At 45.3% G+C, this 26833-nt stretch overlaps 1 protein-coding gene across 1 annotated transcript; it reads right to left on the reverse strand.

Moving 5' to 3' along the window:
* Positions 1 to 1147: 1147 nt before the first annotated feature.
* LOC146172374 (uncharacterized) lies at positions 1148 to 2137 on the reverse strand. Its single transcript, XM_084585866.1, has 3 exons — positions 2009 to 2137; positions 1749 to 1928; positions 1148 to 1666 (listed from the first exon to the last, which is right to left on the reverse strand). The coding sequence occupies exons 1-3, from the start codon at positions 2099 to 2101 to the stop codon at positions 1421 to 1423; spliced, it is 519 nt and encodes a 172-aa protein (XP_084441992.1). The 5' UTR covers positions 2102 to 2137; the 3' UTR covers positions 1148 to 1420.
* Between the last annotated feature and the right edge of the window lie 24696 nt (positions 2138 to 26833).

A 26833-nucleotide genomic window follows, 5' to 3' on the forward strand; every position in this document is an offset into this window, starting at 1 on the left:
TATTTTAAGTCCCTGAGGAAAGGAATCGCAAAACACGTGTAGAGTAGCTGCCGGAGCGAACGCTAGGCCTCTTTTTTTTTTTTCTCTCCCTTTAAGAGGAATTCGTCGAGTGACAGTAAGTAAAGTTATATATTTCATAAACATGTGCATAATACTGCTGTACCGCTTATAGCTGCTTCCCTCGTGCATTATTTTAAGTCCCTGAGGAAAGGAATCGCAAAACACGTGTAGAGTAGCTGCCGGAGCGAACGCTAGGCCTCTTTTTTTTTTTTTCTCTCCCTTTAAGATGAATTCGTCGAGTGACGGTAAGTAAAGTTATATATTTCATACAACATGTGCATAATACTGCTGTACCACTTATAGCAGCTTCCCTAGTGCATTATTTTAAGATCCCAGGGCAGAAATCGCAAAACACGTGTAAGAGTACATGCCGGAGCGAACGCTAGGCCTCTTTTTTTTTTCTCTCCCTTTAAGAGGAATTCGTCGAGTGACGGTAAGTAAAGTTATATATTTCATACAACATGTGCATAATACTGCTGTATTATGCACATGTCGCGGTGCTGTACACAGCACCGCGACGAGATGCTTCGAAATATGCATGGGATTTATTAAAGAAAAAAAAACAAACACGGCAGAAAACCGCACTGTGTGCACAATACTCCTGTCGCGAGGCCTATACATGTGATCGTCGGAGCAGCGTTGAAATGAAAGACGCGGGCGGCATGATGCTGCAGAAGATGTCCCACGAGGTAAGCGGCAATTATTTAGGCTGTACAGAATCCATATTTCAGACGATTGTGCCGTTGTTATAGTAAATGGTGCTCACATTAAAAAAAAAAAAACGACGTAACAAAGCCGTAATGAGCGCAGCCCTGTTGCAATAAGGCCTAGCGTTCGCTGCGGCAGCTGCGCTTACACGTGTTTTGCGATTCCTGTCCTCAGGGACTTAAAATAATGCACGAGGGAAGCAGCTATAAGCAGTACAGCAGTATTATGCGCATGTCATATGAAATGTATAACTTTACTTACTGTCACTCGACGAATTCCTCGTAAAGGGAAAGAAAAAAAAAAAGAGGCCTAGCGCGACGCTTTGTGGCCGAGCACAAGCCTAGTGTTCGCTCCGGCAGCTACTCTTACACGTGTTTTGTGATTCCTGTCCTAGGGTCTTAAATAATGCACGAGGGAAGCAGCTATAAGCGGTACAGCAGTATTATGCGCATGCTATACGAAATATATAATTTCGCTGCGGCAGCTACGCTTTAAGTACAACGATATACTACGTGCAACATATCTAAAGAGAGGGAACTGGATCACGGGACTGCAAGCCTGCGGTCTGCCAGGAAACAATGGGGTGGCCCTGAAAAGGGCCGTTTGTATGCGCAGCGTTCCATCGGTGGCTTGCAGTGGCATGGCAGCGTGGTCAGCAAAACGAGCTGCACTCTCCCGTCTCGTGGCCCTTCGCCCTGCATCGCCGACAGTGGTGGACAACGTACACCGCTCCTGGTTCTGCCCTTGACGCTGCAGCGATGTCGGAGCCGTACACTTTGACCAGGGCCGCGACGATGATCTTCGAGAGCTGATCGATGCCGCGACCCCTTGCCACGTGGTAACTGTCGGCCGCGTACAGACAACGCCTCGGCCGCTTCGCAGCATCCAGGAAACGGTGCTGCAAGAGTGTCGAAAAAGTTGCGTTATGAACTCAACAATTTGATAAATGAGTAACAAACGAGAAAACAAAGCATTCTTACCTCAGGGTTCAGAATGCGCACGTCAGGCATGCGCCGCAGCGCAGCAGTCAGGCGCCGGTTCAGCTGCCGACGACGGGCGTTTTCATGCAGCGCTTCGCTCTCGTTTTTGAAATACCGCGGCAGTATTTTAAAATCCAACACCATCCGTGCGACGTGCTGCTGCAGCTGCCGCACGAGGTCCTGGAAGCACGTGGGGCAAGATGAAGGGCACAGCACTTTTAAAGCAAATTGTGAGACGATTTTACGTAATTTATACGTACCTTGATGTTGGCGGCGATTTCCCGCGGGCCATGACCATTAGCGAGGTCATTGCCCCCTACATACAAAATAACAAAATCGGCGTGCAAACGCATCTGCGCGACCTTAAATGACAGTGAGGTGGCATCATAACCGCCAAAACTGAAAGTGCACGTCTGAACATGCGGCGAAAGCCGCAGGCGAGACCTGCACAAGAATTTCATTTGGCTATCGCCGATTATGACACCACGCAGGACCGCCATCATAGGAATTACGCGCCGCAACGAGACCCACGAGCCGAATACGCACCGCAGCGAGAACCACGAACCGAATGCCGGCATATCGCGCGCGCCGCCGGAGCGGCCGGTACCTAGGGATTCCCTAGATGGGTTAGGGACGAAAAAAACAAGCAAACCCAATTTTCATTGACGTCAAATCCGGTTAAGCATCGAGCGTGACGCGAAAAACGTCACGCCAGGCCGCTGCGTGTCCACCAATCAGCGTTTCCAGCCGATCTACCCGCAAACGCTTCTGCGTGCATACTGCTTTACCGAGGGCAGCTCCAAGCTATAGTGCCTAGAATATACTCTAGGCACTATATCCAAGCTGTCACTCGTTTAAAAACCAAGCAGCTTGCCCGCCCCTCCTTTCAACCTCTTCCCACTAAGAGGGAAAAAAATACAGAAGAAAGCGTGCGGACGGCTAGATGCTCTCCCTCCGCCAGCTCGAAGCCGCGCTCCGACTGCCATGCGCTTTTCTCACTGCCCCAGTAGAATAATAATAATAAAATAAAAGAAAGAAAGAAAAAAAAAAAAAACGTTGGCAGGGCACGCAGAATAGTGTCACGTGATTGCGCGTTCACTATCTGCAAAAATATCCTCCCTTCGTTCCTACCAGATTTCGCGCGCAAACCAGCTAGCAGGCGACAACATCCAACGCTCCTACGTTGCTGCAATTGTCTCGGCTCGCCGATGTTTTTGGTGTTTTGTCGGTGATTGTGTCTGCCCGCAGCTTGATCATGTGCAGTGCGGCAGTGCGGAATCTTCTTCGCTGTGGAATTATCAGCCTCTCATAAAAAAAAGTTCGGGAGAGGCCGAAATCGCACCGAGCTGGCTGCAAATTGCCAGTGCACTGAGTCAAAGCAGTAAGTGCTTCTTTTGTCTCTTTTTATCATGTGCGAAAAAGCTCTCAACAATGTAGAAAAGTGAGGTTATGCCGGCGGGGGATGCCCACTTCGAGTGTTGGCCGCATCAGGATCTAGTCGGCTCGCGTTGTTGTTGGTGCGCATTTCTCGCAGACAGCGCAACTGTTTAACATGTGCCTAATATCAGAGCTGAGTCCAGGCCAGAACATTAGCTTTAGAGCTCTTGCTTTACTTTTATTCAAGCCCAAATGGCCCCATATAGACGTTGAAACCAGTATCCCTTGCAATGGCCTCAACATTGTTTTGCTCCTTACCAGATCCGTGACCACTCCAACTATGCATCTCTACGCCATCTGGGAAGTCGGTGATGTGCGCTGATTCCTTTGGCGACGACCTTGACAGCATGTCGGCCAGCAGCAACTCTTTTCCTTGCACAAATTGAAGGGAATAATCGTATTTCTGCAAGCGTAAAAAGAAACGTTGAAGCCGGCGGCATATCGCCGATCCCTTTCGCCTCAATCGCTAGGAGTGGTCTGTTTCAATAACGATTTTTCTTCCGTAAACGAAGTAGTGAAATTTTTCGCACCTAAATTGTGACTTCCATTGCTACTTTTTCTATTTGCCAGTAGCTTTGTTTAGTTTCAGTCATCACTCGCGATGCGTAGGCGACCGGTCGCCAGGTATTCCCCTGACACTTCAATGACCCCACCTCCTAGACATTTTTTTTTTTTTTATGCTTACGATCTGACCTTCGTTTCTTTAGCTGGATCAAAAATTGCCAGCACAGGCGTGCTGCTTAAAATACTACAAAGAGCGGCCCACTCAGCGGCATGGCTCTCTCCTCTGAAAAGCTGTGTCCTTTCTGATAAGACCTCCCAACAACTTGGTCTTCTCTGCAAATGTGGGATATACTTTCCAAAGTAATTGGCCACCCCAAGCATTCGCTGAACCGCTGTCCTGTTGGGTGCGTCATTTTGGCAAATGATGCACTGAACGTGAGATTGGGCTTTATCCCCTCTTGGCTGATGATGCCACCCAAGAATTCAACCTCTGTGCACGCGAACCTACATTTGTTTGCATTGAATATCAGGCCAGCTTGGTTTGCTAGTTCAGTGCTCCACGAAGGCACTCATCGTGTTACTCCCTTGTTGCACCCCATGCCAGATTATCGTCGACATACACGCGAACACGTGGAGCTCGGTCAACGTTTTTTCAATGTTTTTCTCTGTCAATGTTTTTTTGAACACCTCCGGTGCTGAAGCAATCCCAAACGGCAGTCTCAAGAAGCGATAACACCCGAAAGGTGTACAAATTCGAAAATTTCTGACGTGGCTTCATCCAATGAAATCTGATGAAACCCTGAATTTGCATCGAGGTGGAAGAAGTATTTAGCGCCAGCGAGCTCTGCCTCAATATCCTCACGCTTTGGCATTTGATAGTGTTTCTGCTTCAGGTATTGGTTAATATTTCTAGGATCCATGTGGACTCTCAGTTTGCCATCTAATTTCTTCCTGACAATGACCAGCGGACCTTTTGAATGGCCTTTTTTATGTGTTGTAACTCCTCTCGAAGTGTTTCTTAATTGCAATGCCAAGGGAATGCTACACAGTCGGTACGATGAAAGACCTGCGGGGATTCTCGCAATATTTCTTCAGAACGCATGTCGTCCACGGCTTTGACTGAAAGAACTACCCATCCTAACGACTGAGTTGCCTGTAGTCCAAGTATTGCCTGGTTGCTCTTCTTCACGATAAAGAAGGTGAAAGTGTCACCACTCCACAGTGTTTAATCACGTCCCTGCTATATGACCTAAGAATGGAGCTGTTTGGCTGCAGGGATGTCTGCTTTGCATTTAAGATAAACCGAATAAGGCGGCAAGTTTGCCTGAGACCCAGTATCCATTTTGAAAACATTCTGGTTGGCCACTTTGGCTGCCACCATCAAATCAGCTGTCCTTTCGACAGTGCAGACTCTGACATTGAGGACTTCGAAGCTGTCCTTTTCTGAGCTACCACATTCACTGCAGGCTCTTTCTGGCAGCAGGTCGTGGAATGATTGGTCCCTTTGCATGCAAAATATGTCTTCCCAAACGCTGGACACTTGTTCCACTCATGTGTCCGATTGCATCTACCGCAACAGAATTGTGGACACTGTTTCACCGAAGCCACTTGACTTTCTGTTTGGCCCCGGGCCTCATCCTGTTGGGCTGACATTTAAGCAGCTTTATTGACCTGTTGTGCCTTAAGCAGCGTAAGGTCTTTCACTTTGAGCATTTTCTCCCGGAGCTTCGGGTTATTTGTGCTGAACACAATTTGGTCCTGGATCATCGAGTCATTCAAGATGTGAAATTGCAACTCTGGGCTTGCTTTTGCAGGTCTTGCACAAAATGTTCAAAGGGTTCGCCTTCTGCCTGGAATCTTGTACGAAATATATATATAGTAAATTTCATTCTGCTGCTCTTGACAGTAAAATTCGAACTTCTTTACCACTGTTTCATAGTCTTTGCTCTCTTCCTCCGAAAAAGTGAAGTTATTAAATACCTCAAGGGCCTCCTCCCCAGCAACACTCAGCAGCAAAGCCGTCTTAGCCGGTTCTGTGCTTGGTTCCTTGGTCGACGCTGTAGCATTCAGGAAGAACGCGAAATTCTCTCTAAACAACGCCCACTTCTTTGCTATGTTCCCAGACAAAAGAAGTTGATTAGGCGGCTTGAGTAGCTCCATTCTTCTTGACGGTTAACGATGCCTTCTTGTTTCTTCTTTAAGCCACTGCTTGAAAAGCCGACAGTCGGTCCACTTCTAACACCATGTTACAGTCAAGACATGTCAGAACAGAATGAACATTTATTGATGGAAGCTGTGCTCTTTCATAGCGGCTAATCAATACAGGCAGGTGTCGGCGTAATCGGCAGCGTTCGGTGCGGAATGTGGCTGGCAGGCACTACGCATGCATATCTTCTACAGTAAGCAGGGAAATAGTAGCAGATAATTCATAAGTTCAGTTACATATTTAAGTAATTAAATATATAACCACGTACAACTCAAAAACAATATGACAAATCTGTTTAAAAAATGTCACGCAAATTATTTTATTTTCCTATCGTTCGACGACATCGCGGTGAGTCACATGGCACGTGCATATCAGCCGTGTGTGATGTGATGCTAGCAGATGCAAGTTGGTAGTCTGAGACTTGAAAATATGTCGACATTGATGTGAAAGGTGCCTTGGGCAGCAATTCACTGGTCTGTTCTTGAGTTGTATCTTAACTTAGCACAAAGATGATTCCATCAGTCAAATTCCCCTTTTGTCTTCTCGTTTTGTCTCTATCGGTGATTGAATGCTTTGTTTCTTTTGGCAAGCTAAATTATGAGGGAATGAAGCTCCAATGTTCAAATGTGAAGACTGGGTGGAGCAAGAAACTGGGGAGGATTACTGGTAGGAGTATTAATTCACATGCTCTACTTGTTGTGCTATCATTTCAGCCCGTAAAACTACGGTGTCGAAGAAAAGAATGCGTTTCCTCAGTTTATGTATCATCACTGATGCAGATAAGACAGTCTAGAAAGGTGGCACTAAAGGCTAAAAGTGCACTATTGAGAGAAAATGCAACTAATGAGTTACCTGGTCTACGAGTTGCGCAGTGATGAGGGAGGTCAGGACAAAAATCTTGAAAAGCAGGGAGGGACGAGGTCAAGCGTCCCATTTTTGACTTTCTGCAATTTCTGAGTATACTGCCTTTCTGCTATAGCAGGTCTGTGTTTGGGACTTTTAGACTTGCTTTTGCCCAAGACGATGGATTCATTCAGTGCCAGCTGTTTTAGTTTCTAACTTATCTCTAAAGATGATTCTTAAGGGGAGATGCGGGTCGAAAAACGCGGTTTTTTTTTCGAAAATGACAGATTTTTTGTTTTTACTTGTTTTGTCAAGTTTAGTATCTCTACTTTCATGAAAATAAAAATCAAAGCTGAGTTTAAACAGGAAATGGGCTGAAATTACGTTTAAAGAGCACACGGTGGCGGTTAAATGACTGAAAGTATACTATCTTCGAGCGTCCCGCGGTCGGCATAGCGCAGTTGATCGCCGTTGCGGATCACGTGAGGAGATCAGCCAAGCCGCTGGATGGGTGGATGGATGATAGTGGCTCTGCCCTTTGTATCGGACGGCAGCTTGCGCCGCCTAGCCAAAAAATGAAAAGAAATATATTTATCTCTTCCCTATTTTTAGCTTCTAATTCGCCCGTATCTGCCCCCCTCCCTTTTTTTCTTCTCTTTATTCTCTTGACTTTTTCCACCAATCCTGTAACCTCTCTTTTGTTATCAGAACGCGTTCCTCATCCATTCGTCCATCTTCCCCAGCATATCCCAGCGCTCTCTCCAGGGGCCGTATTAGCCGTATAGCGGAGGTTTCTTTCGGGAACCGGTCTTTTTCAAGATGACGTCAATTTGACGTCAGCAAGGCAGCGGGCGCCACCTCACGGCGAGGACGAGAAAGACAGCGGCCAATCAGCGATGGCGCCAGATCGTAGGCGTGTCCACTTTTCTGGTACCAAATACTTGTACCAAAGTGGTGTTAAGCACGAAATAAATCTAATAATTACATAGTAATGCAAACTAGTGAATAATAGACTGAAATATTCTTAGAAGCATCCTGTTAACAACTGCCAAGCAATTGTCTTGGCTCATGAGTACCTTTCTTCGCCGCTAGATGGTGTCGCGCGCGCGGCGGCGTCGCCTGCTTCCTCGCTCGCTGTAAAATTTTTGTAAGTTCTGCCTTTCGCACAGAGTGGCAAATATCCTAAAAACTAGGACTACAACGCCCGTAGTATGCAGTCCGAATCACGCTAGCTCTATGACGGAGGAGTTGCTGCCGCCATTGCGAGTACGAACGAGCTGCTTGATACCGACACCGCGCCGGCGCGTCCGCGCCTGCTTATGTAGCGGGGCAGCGTCCGTAGCCTTATCGGCCGCTCAAGCGTCTTGAGTATGCGCGACCTTTCCGTGAATAGCTGTCAATGTAGGACGCGGCCGATGACACATGGGGTGTGTTCCAATACCCCCTCGTAGACGTCTACTTAGACGGCTACGCGAGCAGCCGCCATCTTGGGACGCGTTCCAATTCTCGCGAAGCAGTCTCGCGAAGACGGCTTCGCCGAAGTCAACATCGATGCAGACTACTTTGCTGTCTAAACATGGCGGACAGAGCGCGTTTCGCGCTGAGCGAGTCGTGCGTGCGGTTGTTGCAGTAGTTGTACGGTGGTCGTGCTCTTTGCGAACGCCGGAGTATATGCATATGAACGATCTTTCAAACGTGAGTTGTTACGTCAATGTATGCGCTAGCTAGAGGCTAATTTAGCTGTCTTTATGGTCGTGAGATTCATAGCACTGCAGATTCTTTTACCGCGCTTAAGAGGAAAGCGTGCGTTGGATGCTATTGGTCTTCTTTTTTAACTTGACGAGTTTCTTCAGTCGTGATGTTATCGACGAACTCGTCGCTTTCTGGGCACCTCGCCGGGAGTCGGGTCGGCTGCTGTACGGCGCACGTGTGTGTTTCTATCTTGCTGTAGTAGCCGTGGCAAACTCTTCCGCGGATTTTCAGTTAATCTCGGAAGAACGAACTCGCCTGACGATGCCGACTTGTTGCGCATTGATTTTTTTGTGCCTGTACATAATTAAAACGAGTTGTTGTCTTTGGTTTCCTCGTCTAGTGACTACAGACAACAGGTGTAACGGCACAGTTTTTCGTTTGCTGTAGCCGGTTATCTTTCGTCCGTAATCCCTCAAGTTTACAGTATTTTGCATGTTTTCATTCTTGCAGCTGTGTGAATGAGACATCTGAGAAGCATGTACACTTCGGCATCAGTAATAAAAAAGGAAAAACGTACTAACGTTCTCTTCCGTCAATTCGTGATAGGGCTCATTGCTTGAGAAGTCTGTCTGCTACAAGTTAACCTATTAATAGTCTATCTACGTTGTGGTGATTACACATGTAATATTGTTGCTGCAAAAAAATCGGCGAACCGTTAAAAACGTGATTTGCACCTGTATTGTCTTAAATCTTTAAAGAAAACAGCGTTATAATAGCTGTTAAAACTGTTTAGTTCAACCTTTATGCCGCGAGGTGACGCTAGGCGTAAATAGGTAGACGCGTTCCAATACGCGAACCTGTAGACGTCTACGTAGACGTCTACGAAGCAGTCTTGCTAGACGTCTAAGAATTGGAACGCACCCATGGTATAGTGTTCCCCATGGAATCCGACCGCACTCGATCCAGTCAGCCACCGTCTTCTCCCCTTCCGCTGATGTAGAAGGAGCCAAAACTGCCAAAACTCAGCCCGCACTTACGGACGCGAATTATTTGTCTCTATGACTGCCGGATTCAAATGGTCGCATTGCTGTTGACCGAGAGCTCCCGATCGCAAAGTAGCGATCGAAGTGCGTAGAGCACCTTTGCTTCTGACGGCAGCCCGGCATACCCCTTCGTCCCCACTTGTTGCCGCAAAACCTCCTGAGACATGTAAAAGGCGTTGTCTCGTTTTTCTTTTTTTTTTTTTTTTTACTGCGTCAGTTTACTAAACCCGCAAAGCGCTGCCCCCCCCCCCCCCTCCCCCCCAAAAAAAACACACACACACAAAAAAAAAGGATACCACGGCCGTACTCAAGCTGCGCGGCGCGCGCCGTCGCTCGACTACGGCCATGAAGCGCCACAGCGAGCGCAGACTCGTCGCGGTTCCTGCGCCGGCCGGCAAAAAGGTTCCTTTTGGAGCGGTGGCCCCACCCCGTGACGTAGGCAAAAAACGCGGAGCCGCCTCCGGAAGTTTTGGGGGTCGCGCCGGACGTGACGCAGCAACCAATTAGGAGCGGCGAAAGGAACCAGTTCCCGAACGGAACCGTCGCGGGATCTGGCCATCTGCCGCTTTTCCCGCGGGAAGGGCAGGACGAAGTTTTTGGCACCTTAGAACAACATGTTCCGTTGTTTCCGCCTCAGTTCCGCACGCCGCGCATAATATATCTACTTCCTGAAATTTTTTCCTGTACGTTTTTGTTCTGAGGGCCCCTGTCCTAGCCTCAAACAGCAATGAGCTCCCTCGTGAGTTGTCGAATAAACTTTCTTTCTTTATATCCTGTTTTCGAGTTCTATACATACCCAATGCTGATTTTCCGTGCATTCTTTCCTCCCACATTTTCCTTTCTGCCTCCTTTACCTGCTTTTCAATGCTGCTGTTTTGCTGCGGTGCATCTCCAAACTCTAGGTACTTAAATCTGAGCTTTCGGGTTCTGTTAGTCCATTTCGGCTTTTCATGAAGAGGTGCTCCCGCATTCTCCCAATCACCACAGTTGCCCGACGTCTAAAACGCAAGCAATAATAAAAAAAGCATGCCTACGTCGCCTTTTTCGAGCGCTGCGACTGGTTTTTAAATCACGTGGTACGAATCGAGCCTCGCCATTGGCCGCCGCGCGCGCGCATGTGGCGAAGCCCACTTGCTGGCTCCATGCTACGTCGAGGTGTGTTTCCGAGTGACGATAGTTCGGCGACTTTATCTTCGTCATGGATGAAGCACAATTGAAACAGCGCAGTCACCGAGGAGTGAAATACCGTTCTGTTCACAAATATAGAGGACGTTGGCGAAAATCGAAAGAGAAGGCTCGTCCAGTGACAACTCGACCCACTAGGTCGTGACTCGACCTGTGGCAGTTAGGCCTAGTGGAACCGACGCCGATTTCTCCAGTGTTTCAGATGCCTCCGAGGAATTTGAAGCGGCGTTAGATTGTGTGAGTGCCTCGGAAAAAAAGATTGGGCATTTCTAAGGTGAGGAATAGCCTGCGATGAGGCGTCATCTCTAGTTACTGACTTGGCAGCGGTGAACGTTCTTGTGGGCGGCGCGATTTGCCCAAGCCAGCGTTCAGGACTTCCAGCAGTATTCGGGAACCGGCCGCAGAGCGCAGACTCGCTTCGTTTCATGAACTACTCTGCGAGAACTCTGCCTGCCCGCAATGTGTGCTTTCCACAACATACTGATTGCGGCGAGTTATGGCGTGCAGGGATGCGAGCAAGGATGCGAGCAAGGATGCGAGCAGAGATTGACAGCGGGAGCTCGGATGAAAGCTTCGCCGTCAACGTCAAAGCTGCTGTGGCGGCCTGTTTTATAGGAATTGGATATGAGCAGCTAGTGCGATTTTCCTCAATTATTGGACTCCTCAAGCCAATGCATCATAGCTTGGCACATCCAGAGAAATAACAATGCAGAAACAAATGTCCTTGAAGCTGACTGCGGAAGCGAACGCAAATCGCCGCACACTGAAGAAAAAAAGCGCATGTCGAAGTCCACTCGCAAGGGTCATGAGAGAGCGACATATGCTGCAGGAAGTTTCTAGTGCCAGTGGCTGCTTTATGGACAATTTTCTTCTTTTGTTCCAAAGTTTGATAGAAATTGAAGCCCTCCTTTTTAAATAAACATGCAATTTTAACTTCAAATGCATTTTTCTCAAAATGAAATTTTGGGCAATTTTCAGCGTTTGCCCTTCATGTTTTTGGTACTTCTGATGCTCATATCTGAATGAAATTTTGCACACATTTTCTCTGAGGTATGAGGAGTGCCATTATCTCTTTCAAGAATAAATACTGATCAAATATTTACAAAAAAAAAATAATTACCACATGGTGGTGTCTTGACAATGTAGACTTTGCCAGGTTCAAATTTTTCATGTCATTAGCATACTTAATATGTACTTTATTATTAGTTTTTGGCACTCTATAGTTTATATGGATCAAAATGAGCCATCAACGATGTGTGTTTATGGAAGTTTAGTATGACAAAGAAGGGGGGCAAAAGAGTATATTTTACACACTGTCACTAAGCAGAACAAAAACTATGCAACTTGCAATAAAACTAATTGCAGATTTGAAATCAGCATAAAAAACTGAATTATTAACCAGAGTTTCATAGCTCTAAGTCAAATATTAAAGAACAAGTGTCTTCGAGTAGCATCTCCCCTTAAGCAGCAAATCTTAGTGTGTGTTTTCATCTTCCTTAACACTGTATGAGCTAATTCCTATTGGAACTTTGTTATTTTATTGGCTGTGACATGTCCAATGAGTTTATCGTATCTTCCCCGTAACTTGAATAGAAACTGGATGATAATTAGAAACAATCAAAGTGCCTTCTGGGCACACTGGCACAATGCGTGTTGTTCTCCAGCCAGAAGGAAGGGTACTTGATGATAAAGAGATATCAAAATATAGCTCGGAATTTAGAGATGGCTTTAGCATAGTGACACAAAAATCTGTATTTTACTTTAGGTTGAACAACACAGTTGCCGCACAAAAAGGCAGTACAATGTCAGGACAGCTGAGCATGCTGAGTTGTGGTAACAGGGTGCAGTTAGTCCCGACTGTATATCAAAGTATCAAAGTGTGCGGTATGGAAGCAGCTGTAATAGCTTGTGGATTCCGGAACATTTCCTTGAATGCTGCAGCTTAGTCTGTCGCCATATTTTGTATTCCTGGCTAGCACTGTTGTCACTGTTTGCCCCGAAGAAACCCATTTCGAGCCTTGTGGTTGGCCAGGTCAACGTCTTGCCAGGCTAGTCAGCTGAACTTTAACCACTTGGCCACACCTCCTATTTTCTGCAGAGGTGACCTTGAGCTTCATTTAGAAGAGCATGTGCAGCACTACTTGTATCGATACATTTAAGGTGAGCAATGATTGCATCCAGCAGGCCAGCATAAACTATACTGTCCTCAGCCAGCTTATGCACACAATATTTACAGGTCACTGTCAGTCGGCCAAGAGAAGTTATGGGATGGGTCATCACAAAGAACCCAAACTTTCACTCCATAGTTTAGCGAAGGAAGACGCAAGTCCGACTCCTTTTCTGTTATTTACGTAAACTTTAAAATGAGCGACTGAGCCTGAGTGAGCTTTCTGCAAACCAGAAGGTATGGGAAACTAGCAATTTTAGACCATGATGCAGGAAACAGCGCACAAAAGGCAACAATCTAACATTTATTCCTCATATACAGTGAAGTAGAAGGCTTTAAAGCACCCCAAGGTTTAAATGCTGGGCCCTGTGAAAAGTATACTATATCTTGTTTTATTTTAATAAAATGTTTTTGTTTCAGTTTATAAAACAAGGAAAATATCTATAAAGATAAATTTAATTTACTTCCTGTGCAGTGATAGTTAACTGACACATCATCATTGTCATCATGTAAAGTGCATCACAGTATAATAAGAGGGTCGTGGAGACAGCAAAAATTCTCCTTAAGAATCGAAAAAACAAGGTCAAGTGGTGTTGCTGGCGTTGATGCCATGGCAGGACAGACTCAGCATCTCGGTGGCAGCGGTCCATCCGTCACCATGGAAGATTTAACAAGGCCGGTGTATGGACCTTTCCTATCAGCGAACGTCACGTGCGACTGCGCATGGGCAATGAAGGGACGACAGATACGCACGTCCAATGGAAACAATTCATTGCGAAGGTGGACTGTTAACACTGCACAAGAGGAAATGGGCTGTGGGCAAAGGCACAGTGCATTGCTCTGTGGACAGGAACGTAGCGAGCATGCTTCATGGCGGACATACCGACAAAACTTTGCGGTGCAAACAAAGAAGCACTGTAGTATGTGGTGATAGCAGTGCAAGAGGCAGAATTTAACGATAGCCCAGGATGGATTCACAATTGTCTGCATTTGTTCACTTGGCTTTAGAAGGACGACACATAGACAGACTTGCAGTGACCGTTGGTTGGATATGTCAAGGAAAAACATTACATTCCTGGCATATCTATTTCCTTGACATCTTTCAGCACTGATCCTTTGTCAAATGTGCTTACAGTACAGTTACCGCCTGATCCAGGGTCTGTATTTTGGGCATTTCACCGTAACTGTTAATAATAGTTTGGTTTGGTCATTTACTAACTGCAGCATGCAGGTGTTTTTACCTATGCAATACCTCTGTAGTATTGTATGTGTTGCAGCCGTGGTGAGCGAAGTGGCGGCAGAGCGACTAAGCAACATAATTATTCGGCATGTTGGGCCGTACAGAACAAGACTAACTTGAGCGATGTGCTCGCTCACCTTTTTAACCAGAGAGCAGCGCCCCCGCGCGACACAGATTCCAGTTGCTCACAGTGCAATCACATGACACTTCATTCTCTTCCCCCTTAACTGTGTTACACAAGCTCTATGGGGTATAACGATTAGGAGACTTCCGAGACCGAGCACTGCCAGGCGTGGTGGTGCCTGCAGCGCGGACCTTGTGGGTGAACTGGAGTTCTGTCCCGGCAACGTAGATGCTTGGTCGGGGTACACAGGCTGTAGTGCTGATGACTCTTGTGCCTCAGACGTAGCCGAGGGAGGGTTCTCAGCAGATGACCCTTCTGGTAAAGAGTCAGACACTGAACTGGGCACAGAGCGATACACACTCAGCCCGGCTTCAACACTTTGAAACGAACACGGATGTAGGTTGTCGGCATGCACGAACCTCTGTTGCTACCAGATTCTAACATTGTAGGTGGATGCTCTGCACCGCTGTTCTACGACGCCCCGTAACCACTTTGCCTCTCCTGGACATATTCCTTGCACGAGCACATGATCGCCTTCCTCAAATGATCTCCATGACCACCATCTCTTGTCAACCTTCTCTTTCGTCTGGTAGAACCTCTCGTCCATATGCTTTTCCAAGTTCGGTTGGAGGAAGGTCAGGCGTGGACGCGGCTTCCATGACAGAAACAATTCCGCGGGTGCCAGACCCATAGTTGCGGTTGTTGCGTTTCGGTATGTGAACAGAAATTTGTCAACCCGATGTTGCAAAGTTCTTTGTTATTCCTGTTCTTCTCTTGTCAAGAACCTGCTGCTAAAGGTCCCACTTAATGGTCTGTACACACCGCTCTGCACTTCCATTTGATGCATGGTGGTACGGTGGCATCCTGGTATGCCACACGCCATTCCTGCGGAGAAAGTCCGCGAAATTCTTGCACAGAACTGAGGACCGTTGTTCGCAGGGCTGGGCAAGGTACTTCCAAAAAGTGTCTTCAATACCGATACTTCATACCTTGAAAATTTGTATTTCCGATACCGATGCAGGATCAAAATCGAGTTTCGATACTGATACTCGGTACTGTATCGTCGATACTTCGATACATCACTGAACTCCTAACATAATACAGGTGGTAATACGATTAGTGGTATTAGGAAATTTTGCCTTGCTTTCTGGAATCTTAGAGCGTTCCTATAGCGTAGTTCTTCTGAAAGGGCTGAACAAATACGCCAGCACGGAGTTATTGTTTAGGCAGCTCTCCTTGTCAGAGCTTCACATTCAATTGAAGCCATGGTAACATCTACGCGATAGCTTCCACAAGCAGCCAAGCGAAATATTTCTTTAAACTAATGCTCTTCATTCGAACCGACTTGTGAGCACTTGGCTATATACATACAAATACAAAGGTGCAACCTGCATGCGTTTGGAGAACTGAGCTGTTATATTGCCATTTAAGCAATAAACTTTTCAAGATATGCATATGGTTAAAAGATAAAAGAAAAAAAAAATGGCTGAACCTTTATCAGTCCGGAAAGAGCACGATTTTAGCGTGCCAAAAGTGACTCAAATAAGAAAAGCCTCCCTATGTACACACGAGCACACTGCAGTGTTGTATTAGATGAAGATGCCTTTTATCAGCGTGTAAGTGTGAATCATAGCCGCATTTACTCAAGCATCCTGGATGATGATGATGATGATGAAAGCATTTATGGAAAGCCACATTGGCTTAGATTAAGGGAAGGCTGATCGGGTCCGTCCAGGACACCGTTGGTAAAAGCCACTGGCCATGCTCTTTCGACGAGGGCTCATTGTTCCTTTAGGTCTGAGCTGTACAGGGCTGCCTCCCAGCCTTCCCACGTTGGCTGATTTATTATGTCAATACTGGAATTTTGTTGACAAGCCCATACCATATGGTATAAGTTTGCCTTCTGGCCACAAGGTTCACTAGCATCGCTGGAAAACTACGACTGATTGAAGATAAAAGCTTGAAGTATTTTTTTTAACATAAACTGACTAATATGGTGTCAATCAGTTCGCATAATTCAAAAATTAAAGTTTTTGTCGTTTAAAATAGAGATATTTTTACAAGTATTATTCATGGGTTGGCCAAATGTTGTTGCAAAAAAATTGCTTGACAACACATAATTTGTTATTCGAACTGTGCTGAAAATTGCATTCATAGCATTCATGTCGTGCATTTCATAAAAATTTGGACGCAATATTTTTTCCAGAAAAAATATATTGGGGAATCCTGTTCCCTGTGCAGTTACAAAGTATGGATTTGTTTTACGTCAAATGCCGTAACTACAAAAACGTGGTTAGCCGACTGCATTGTGGTGGACTGAGGCCTTAGAAGCTTGTGTTCTTGCTGCCAAGCAGAGCTGGCAAGCGGAGCCTAGGGGTTTTGGGTTGTGCATAAGTTACTGCATCCGACAGCGCACTGAGGGAACTGCTTGACGAGAATCAAACGCCGCAGAGATGGGGGGCAGATGGAAAAGAGCGGGAAGAGCAGGTACAGCAGTGTGTGTGATCCCTACTGCGTGTTCACCTTGCATTACCGCTTTGTTCATATCTCTGCGTGTCTGTTAAAGACTTAACAGCTTTATGGTACGCACTTGGAGCTGAAAAGTAAAGCATCTTGTGAGTACCTACTTACCATTGCCTCCGTCATCTTTAAAGAAAAAGAATTCGGAAATGTGGTTGACGCTGAGGGGCCGGGGCATTTGTAGAGAACTCGGGTGGTACTACAAGTCGAGCTGTCTCAGGGCTTGTACTACCGTCTGAGCTAGCGCCGGGAACCCAAAGTCTCACAACGATTTCAATATTTGAAGTTTTCTTTAGTACCGAGTATCTTCAAAATACACAATACTTTAAAAATGTATTTTCTATACCGATAATCCGATACTTTCATTTTCAGCTCAAAATACCTAATACCGATACACAAAATGTATCTAAAGATAGTATCGAAGATACATGTATCTTTGATACTGCCCATGACTGGTTGTCCGTGTCTACTTCTTCCGGTAGTCCGTAAGACGCAAAGACACTCCGCAGCTTTTCAATGGTCTTCTCGGTAGTGGTGGATGGCATGACGAACACTTCTGTCCATTTTAAATGCGCATCCATTGTGACTAGGAGCCACTGGTTATCCATTAAAGCAAAGTCCAGATGAATTCTTTGCCATCTGCGGGTTGGCCAACCCCATGTTAATAGTGGGATATGTGGCGAAGCATTTTGTGTTAACTGACACGTTCCACAGCTTTTCACAACTTTCTCAATGTCCTTTGTGAGCTGAGGCCACCACACAAAACTATGGGTGAGCATTTTCATGCGCATCATCCCGGGTTGTCCTTCGTGCAATAGATGGAACACCTGATCGCGCAACCCACGAGGTATAATCACATGATTTCCCCGTGTAACACACCTGATCCACAGACAGCTCATGTCGCCGAGTGAAATAAGGCATTAGGTCACCACCTGTGACAAGCACCGGCCAATCATTCATCGTGTATCACAACACTTTTGACAATACTCTGTCAGTTCTAGTGCATTTCCGAATTTCAACCGCAGACAACGGCACTTCATCAGAAACTGAAAAGAAATGCGCATAATCCGAGTCTTCGTTACGATTCGCTAGTGGTAACTGTGAAAAACCGTTCGCATTTCGAACATCTCGACTCTTGCGATAAACCAAACGATAATTGTACGCTACGAGCAGTAAAGCCCAGCGTTGCATGCGAGCTGCTGTCATCACTGGTACGGGTTTACCATGAGCAAGCAAGTCTACCAATGGCTGATGGTCAGAGTAAATCTCAAAGCGATGCCCGAACAGATATTTGTGGAACTTTTTCAGCCCAAAAACAATAGCAAGGGCGTCTTTTTCAATATGAGCATAACCCTGCTTCGTGTTACTTAACGTTTTGGAAGCATATAGGCAATTGGCCTTTCATTGCTTCCGATTTTATGAAAACGAATGGCTTCTACACCGTAAGCCGAAGCGTTGCACACTGGTCCTATCGGCTTTTTTTGGTCATAGTATGTCAGCACATTGCTTTGCATTAACCAGCTCTTACTTCCTTGAAATGCTTGCTCAGCTTTCCGGGACCACTGAAATCGCTTTTCTTTGTTCAGAACGTTGTACAGAGGCTTCAGCTTAGCTGAAATGTTCGGCACAAACTTCCCGTAGAAGTTAATCAGACCTAAGTACGCTCGCAACTGTGCAGCATCCTTCGGCCTTGGTGCCTCTTTTATAGCTTTCACCTTTTCATCCTATGGCCGTATGCCCTTATCATCAAGAATGTGGCCTAGGTAAGAGACAGACGTTTGAAAGAATTTGCACCTTTCCTTTTGCAATCGTATGCTTCTCTCCAGAAAACGTGCCAACACCCTTTCCGCTCTCTGAAAACATTCATCAAATGTTGAACCCGCGGTAAGTACATCATCCAAGTAGCAGCTTACCTACTCAAGCCCTTTTAACACATCATCCATGACAGACTGGAAAATAGCAGGTGCACTTGTGATGCCATAGAGGGCAATCGCGTGTACTTGAATAGCCCCATGTGTGTATTGACAACCACCAATAATTGTGCCTCCGGATGCAGTTCAAGTTGCTGGCACGCAGTAGACAAATCAAGTACTGTGAAATACTTGCATCCTGACAACTTTGCAAACAAATCTTCTATCATGGGAAGAGGATAGTGATCAGTTCGCAGGCACGGATTCAATGTAACCTTGAAGTCACCACACACTCTGACTTTGTTGTTCGGTTTAGGCACAACAACTAGGGGCGTCACCCACTCGCTTTTTCTGTACAGGCACTAACACACCCCTATTTACGAGAGACTACAGTTCAAGTGACACGGTCTCCCTCAAAGAAAATGGCACCTGTCGCGCCTTGCAAAATACAGGGTTGCTCCCCTCCTTCAAAGCCGGCCTGACTAGACTGCTTTTAATCAGCCCCAGAGTGGGCTCGAACAATTTCATGTACTTCTCAAGTAGCGCCGCAACTTTGTCTAAACACACACTGTATACGCTTCACCAGTCTAGCTTAAGAGCCTCCAACCAGTCACGATCTAGCAACACAGTGTCGCTATTGTTGTGGGTTCTAACATCAATGAGCGGAAGTTGCTTGTACTGACCATTATGTTTGACTGGAACCGTCAACTTCCCTGTGACTGTTAATGCCTACCCACCGCATGTCCTCAAGGTTCTTTAGGTAGACTGGGCCAGAGTTAGCGTTTTTGGTACAATGGAAACGGACGCACCCATGTCTATTTGCATGTTAACATTCTTCTTGGCTATCTTAAAGCAGACTTGATAACTCCCTGAGTGTTCCTCACAAGAATGGACATTGTGCAACAACACGGTCACAATCCACCTCCCCTTCATCTAATGCATTTGCTGATTTGATTTATTTATAGGAAGGGAAAGGCGCAGTCGCACAGCAACACACATTAAAGATTAGTCTCTAGACTTGAACGTGCACATTTTTGCCAAGTGTCCGTAACGCTTGCAAGACGCGACAGCGATACTTGCGAAATTTGCAGCTGAATGCTTCGTGTGCTGAGCCACACCGGAAACAGTCTGGTGATTTAGGCACTCGGTCCCTTCCTGCACCGGATGAAGTTCCATGTTGCTGTGGCTGTTTCCCACCTCCTGGCTTATTACGCATGGCGTTGACTGCACTTTTCACCCCGGTTGGTTGAAATTCCAGACTTTCTTTTCGTGCTAGCTCGATGCTTTTCGCGATGTCACAGGCATTCGAAAACATTAACTTGCTTTTTTTCAGCAGCTCAGCTTGCGTTGCGCTGTCGCAGAGGCCCACTACAAAGCGATCTCGAAGAGCTTTGTCTAGAAATTCCCCGAATTCACAGGAAGCTGCCAAACGCCCCAACTCCACTGCATATGCTGCTATACACCCTCCGTCTTGCTGGCACCGCCGATTAAATTTGAATTGTTCTGCAATGACCATAGGCTTCGATGTGAAGTGACTTTGCAGCACTTCTACCAGTTGTCTTGTCCTCTGGCTTTTGAGGCTCTAACAAAGTCTTCAGTGTCTTTTAAGCCTTCTTGTCTATTGCTGTTATAAACATCGAAACCTTGAGGTCGTCGCTCACCTGGGAGGCCTTCAAAAAGTGCTCGAATCTTTCTACATAGGACGCAAAGTGCTCATCTTCGTTCTTCATGAACTGGTCGAATCTTCCAACCGTTGCCATCCCTAAGCCTCGCCGGAGCACCCTCTGCGAACGCTACGGTGCGAATGAAACAGACTGACAGCGTGCCTTCGTGAACGCTGCGATGAGTTTCATGCAGTCAGGCAGAGTCCCGCCCTTTTTGCACAGTCCGGCAGTATCCCATCCTCGTTGCCAATTATGTTGTAGCCGCGGTGAGCAAAGTGGAGGCAGAGCGACTAAGCAAAATGTTTATTCGGCATGTTGGGCCGTACAGAACAAGACTAACTTGAGTGGTGTGCTCGCTCGCCTTTTTAACCAGAGAGCAGTGCCCCCACGCGACACAGATTCCAGTCGCTCACAGTGCAATCACATGACACTTCAGTATGCATGAATCAATAAATTTGAACTTGAGTGCTTCTTTACTGCGCGTAAAAGGTTCCTGGCTTTCGTCTTGCTCAGGCCATGGTGTCATGCTAAAACAACTGATTGTCTGCATGGCTGTGACTCTCACAGATATAGTTTCAATGAAAGGTAGAATTTTCAAGAGCAGAGAGCACTGATTGGTAATGAGTGTTGCTATAAAAAATTCTACTAAAGAAGCAAGAGGCCAGCATTGGTAAGCCTCAGAATCTTAAGAAACAAAACAAAACAAAGCAGTGGTCTGTTGAAGTTCATGCTGGTTATAATAATCACGACATGGTAGTTGGCCATACTGCACAGAAGTATTATAGAAAATCGTACAGAGCCTGGTCCTTCCAAAGTTTGAGCGTCATGCATTCTGTATCCTAAAGAAAGTGGAATTATGACGAAGTTTCTTCCATTATCAGCAATAGCCATATATATCCACTCCCACCACTTTGCAGAAGCATGCCCTCTGCTGTGTCATCCGCAGGGCTGTATATGATAAGGTGCTGACAAATTTTAAATACATGCACTCTGTGAGAAGGTTCTTTTTAGGATATAATTGCCACTTTCTTCTGTGGCTTCTTCGGGAGTGCCAATCAAAACACACTACCAGACCGACTAAGCTAGCAACAAATTTTTAATCCACGCACATTGACGGGACGAGAGTAAAACCAACAACTAGGACTAGAACTTAACACAAATTGTTAAAAGTCACCAGGTTCTAAGGAGGAGAGAGGAGCCGGTGCAGATCCTCCCGGTCGGGTGGACAGATTCAGCGAGGTATGCAGGGTCGGCAACGTGAGCCTTCAAACATATGGAGTGTTGACTGGTGGGCAGGCTCGCCCAGTTAACTACGGCAGTGGCTATTTTCCTTTCTCGCCGCAGTTTCGCCTTTGATTGGCTACTGAGGGCACTGTCAGAATTGCTCTTTGCACTTTTCACAGCCTCTGGTTTCCCTGCGCAGTGCATATCTCATTGTCAGCAGCTGTCATAACAAGTTCTAGATGGCTCTTGCCAGTTGTTTGCCACGGCATGAACACAGTTCGTCATTTTTTAAGTCAATTGTTAGCTTCGAGAAATTTGGGTTGCTAAGCATAAATGATCAATGCAGCTTGACACTGCTGAAAACAGATGCAGAGAAGAATAGCTTACGCCTGCTTCGACTCAATGACATTGTCATAGATAGAAAATAATAAAAAATAACTGGAATATTAAAACTGCTGAATATGATGTTGAGGGTGAGGGAGGGCAGACGAAATGAGGGTGAGGGGGAATGAGGACCAGCAATTTTTTTAAATGAGGACGAGGGAGGGTCAGGAAATTTTAAAGTGAGGGTGAGGGAGGGCCACTGATTGAAAAATGGGGGTGAGGGAGGAAAGGCCAAAATGAGGGCATTTGCCCATCTCTGCCCATGAGTACCTCGATTTACACAAACTCTGCTCGGAGGCCTCAGCCAGCATTGTTGAAGTCTGGTTTGTGGAAAGCCATACAGCATGCTGACCTTCTCCAGCACGGCGCCAGTGCTTTTCCCCTCCTGGCTGTGCCCCCACAGCAGCGGAGGAGAAGCGCACGGTGCCTCCCAGCTCAAGATCACGTTGGCAGCCTCCTTACCCCTCTCTCTTGTTCATTCCAGTGGCGGCGCGCGCTGGGTGTGGCTATGGCAGTGATAGAGTGGGTTTGTGCGTGTGTGTGCACTGGGCACTGAGTAATCGATGAATTGAGTAGGCGGACGCATCTGTGGACTTGGGTGATTCCCCCCCTGTGAACTCTGCCTGCCTGCTGCATGGTCATGCTGCCGAGGAAAACCAACTTGAGCGCCCTCAAATAAACGGCTATGCCCTTTGGTCCTCAGTGTTCATGTTCATTGGACGCAGTGCGTGAAAAGTGAAGCCATCTTGCAAGGGGCAAGAAGGAAGTATTGCCGAGGGGCCCTTCCATATATAACATCCCATTTGTGTCTTTACGCCACTTGCACTTGTCTGGATATCTTCACGCTCTTTTGGATCGCATGGAATAAAACTTCGGCGAAAAAGTTCTGAAAAATAAATGTATATATTAATGCGCAGCATTATTGGATCCTGCGGCACAGCGCATTTATAGAGTGTGTATAAAGTGCTGTGCTGATTATGTCGGTTATAAGAGCCTCAAGTGTTATGCCGTTGAATAGCTTATGTCGAGTATAATTGCACTAAATCTTAATCAGTTAGTTCTTTGTATTAAATTCAACTTTACGCTAAAGCATCAGGTCACATATCGTTGAATAGCTTGTATCGAGAACGAGATATTGCACTATACTATTTGCAGGTATTAGCTAATGAGCTTTAATTAGGTGATTTCATTAACAATTGAACATTAGGATACAACATCAAGTCATATATTTTTCAAAAGGTCTCTACGAGTAGAATTCAAAATCAAACGCGAAACTACACGAAATGATGTAAAACTGAACTAACGCGGGTCTCACCCGGTTAAATTAAACGCGGGATAGAAACGAAACTGTCTCAATGTTTACCGATTCACAGCATGTAAGGAGTGCTAAGGGCCCCCGTACTCTTTTTTTTTTTTTTTGACCGCTTGAAAGAAATCAACATCTGGTGCTTGGTGCGTCCACTCGGTTAGCTATTGGCAGAAACATCTGAAAGGAGACACAATCATTCGTTTCTTTTCTGCACTTCATAATTTCTTTAGCATCATCATAACACTTTTGCAGCTTGAGACATTTTTAATTAAAAGGCTGACATTTTACTCATTTATGGTGCTACCCAAAAGATGTCGCACTAGTTATAAAAGTCGCAGCGTTAATATAGTTTTCAAATGCTATTAATGCCATTTAAGTAACAGACTTAGTTGCTTCAGCGTTGGTAACGCAGGCAACGAATGCCGCTCATTTGGAGAGAAAATTTTCATGCTATCAGCATAGCGGGCATATTCTCATCCCGGAAGAGTGTTCGTCAGTTGGTGGGCTCTAATTTTGAAACTCAGTTTACGGATGTGTTATGTGCACCCCAGCTCTATATTTAATAGTGCAGGATTGTTTTTTTGTCCAAGAATCAGTGACAAAATCTGGAGAACATTATAATAGCTGGGCCCCGATTACACCCACTCTTATTACAATGTAAGGCATATGAAACAAGAAATTGGCAGTCTAAACAATGAATTTTGATGACAAGATGATTTCATTAAGATTTTCTCAAATGTACATGCGCGCAAGTGCTCGCAAAAGGCGTGCGATGCGCTTGCGCTGGCCGGCGCCGCCTGCTTTTTACTCCTTGAACATGGCTGCCGCTGGCTCAGCTGGCTTCACTCACTCGCATTGGTGTCCATGGGGCACCACCACACAAGAAGTTCTGAATAACCTCCTTGGGGCCACCAGTGTGGTCGGAGCTAGCGGAGTGGCTTTTGTCTCTGAGAGAGGAGCAGCAGCTCGTAGAGAACCCCACAGGTTACTATTCAAGGCACATTTTATGCACTGTTTTAGGCAGTTCAACCCCTTAATAAAAGACTATAAAAAAGTTCAATCCTTGGATAACATGTGAAGTAATTAATTTAACATACCTAATTAAAATATTGAGGAAATCTAACTATCCCTTGTTCCAGGCTACTGCCAAAAGATTAATTCACTAAACAAGCTGCTAAATAAAAACAAAGTAGCAAAACGAAGTTTTTACAATTAAAGCAATAATTTTATTAAGAACTCACCCCAGAAACTCTGGTACTATATCAAAAACACACAAACATTAAAAATGACGTGAAAGGCATCACTAGAACTCTGCACTTCGCAACAGTGGCACATGGCAAGTTTTGAGTGCTTCCTTATTGATGGCTCTGAAAACTCGTTTCTTTTTTCACGCAGAGCAATTGATGTGGTGCTTACACATTGTTTCTTTTTTTTTTTTTAATTTTATAGGCTTCTATGATTTCTCTAGTAATCTTAACGCGGCTATCGGTCAATACTTCACAATGGTTGAAAATGGGGAAACACAGTTCTTTCGTTTTCTTTTTTTCTTCTGTGCAGTCCCTGCAATGAATGCTAAGATGACCAGAAACATTGTTTTCTACTTTGTCCATGTTAACTGTTCACTTGAACACCTACCTGTTTGGCCCATCTAGTGCTTGTGACTGGAAAGCGGAAGCCTGTACACAACATTATCAATGCACCCTACTAATCAGTTTCTATGCTTCTTGGCACACCCCCCCTTGCTTGTGTTGCCAAAGTTCACCAAGTGACAAAGCTGGTGCTACAAGCCAAGGAGCCAGAAGCCTCTCACACAATATACCAGTCTGCAATCGAAACTAAGTTTCCGCAATGCCTTGGAGAAATCATGCTGTCATGCAATAGAATACAACTTCCAGAATTAAGCAGAGTGCTTAGAAGTGGCCACTTTGACCTAGCTCAGTCCGCATTGGCGCCATTGAACAGAAAAAAGAACAAAAAGAAAGGTCGCGTTTATCCCTTACTTACACAAGATTTCAAACAATCTCATGAAGGTGGGCTCAGGTACCAATGTGAATGAGGTTTATTCTGTGTCCGATAAGTTAAGCATTGTCACTTGGTCAACTGTGGCAACATATGCAAGAGGGGCTGCATCAGGAAGCATAAGAAGAGATTTGTAGAGTGCACTGATAATGTTGTGTACAGGCTGCCGCTCTCCTGTGGCATGCATTATCTGGGCCAAACAGGTAGACAGGTCTCATGGATGGTTACGAGAACACAAGATAAAAGTAGAAAAAATCTTGGCATTCATTGCAGAGACTGCACAGAAGATAAAAAGAAAAAGAAAGAACCATGTTTCCCCATTTTCCACTAGTGCAAAGTCTTGACTGATAGCCGTGTTAAGATTACTAGAAAAATCTTAGAAGCATATGAAATTGAAAAAATCTAATGCCTAAGAAGAGCATCAGCTGCTCTGTGTGATAAAGAAATGAGCTTTCTAAGCCATTGATAAGGAAGTGCTCACAGCTTGCCATGTGCCACTGTTGGCACGTGCAGAGTTCCGGTCATGCCTTTCATGTCATTTTTAATGTGTGTGTGTTTTCTCCCCTTTTTTGACATTGTCTGCCATTGTATTTAAACAGACGCAGAGCTCTTCAATAAACGTCAGTTGTAAGTTCACCGCTATGTCTGTGTCTCCTCTCATCCTCGGATGCGCTGTGCCGATAATAATAATTCCTTTTTGCGTCTTGTGTAAACAAGGACCCTGTGACAATGCGAACTTGTGAGTGATGTTATCATTTCTTGCACTTTTATTCATTTTACTTTCTTTCTGCTAGATATGCTAACATGCTACTGTGACAACACGACATGCGTTTTTTGTCCTTTGCAAATTCTATGACATAGGTTTCATATCATTCAATACATTTTTTACCCTTCTTTGTGCACTCATATGAGTGCCTTTATGGACTGAATATATGTGCAGACCCTTGAAATCCACTGCTGTAAGAGTCTCTAAGAAGAGATTAACAGTATTTCAAAAATAAAAGCAATATGCTGCCTCATTTTCACCATGGATTAAAGAAAGGGTGTTTTTTTTTTTTATTATTATTATAGTATAACTCAGATCACAGCTCCTATCCATAGCTTCACAACTGTTTTGAATGAATCCATCCTGATTGATGCTATATTTTTCATTTTAGTAATTTGTTTCACACCCAAGCTGATTCAAAAACTTTATCTAATTTGTCCTTAAGCTTTGTCATTAACTGTCTTAATACCGTCGTTGTCCACTTCTCCTCTTTGCCTCGTCTTTTTGCGCACGTATATTACTGTCCATCATGGTTCACCAACTCGCCCAAACAGCCGTTCTTCTATACCTCACTAACTGGACTGAATTTCTACGGATGATCATTTAATCTAACCACCTTCCAGCAACTTCAAAAGTTCCACAGGGTAGTGTGCTTGGGCCGCTATTGTTTTTAGAGATCATATCCTTGTCAGACACTGCATACATTAAAATTCACATTATTTTGCAGTACTGTTAGAAAATGCATCACTTCTGATGCCTAAGTGCAATGGAGGTTAGAAAGTACACACTGTGCTTGTACACATTTATCCAGAACCCTGATAGAAAAATGAAGTCTGAGCAGCCTCTCA

Source organism: Amblyomma maculatum, unplaced genomic scaffold, assembly GCF_055883805.1.
Source record: "Amblyomma maculatum isolate TAMU_Amacu unplaced genomic scaffold, ASM5588380v1 scaffold_13, whole genome shotgun sequence".
In the NCBI taxonomy this organism is placed as follows: domain Eukaryota; kingdom Metazoa; phylum Arthropoda; class Arachnida; order Ixodida; family Ixodidae; genus Amblyomma; species Amblyomma maculatum.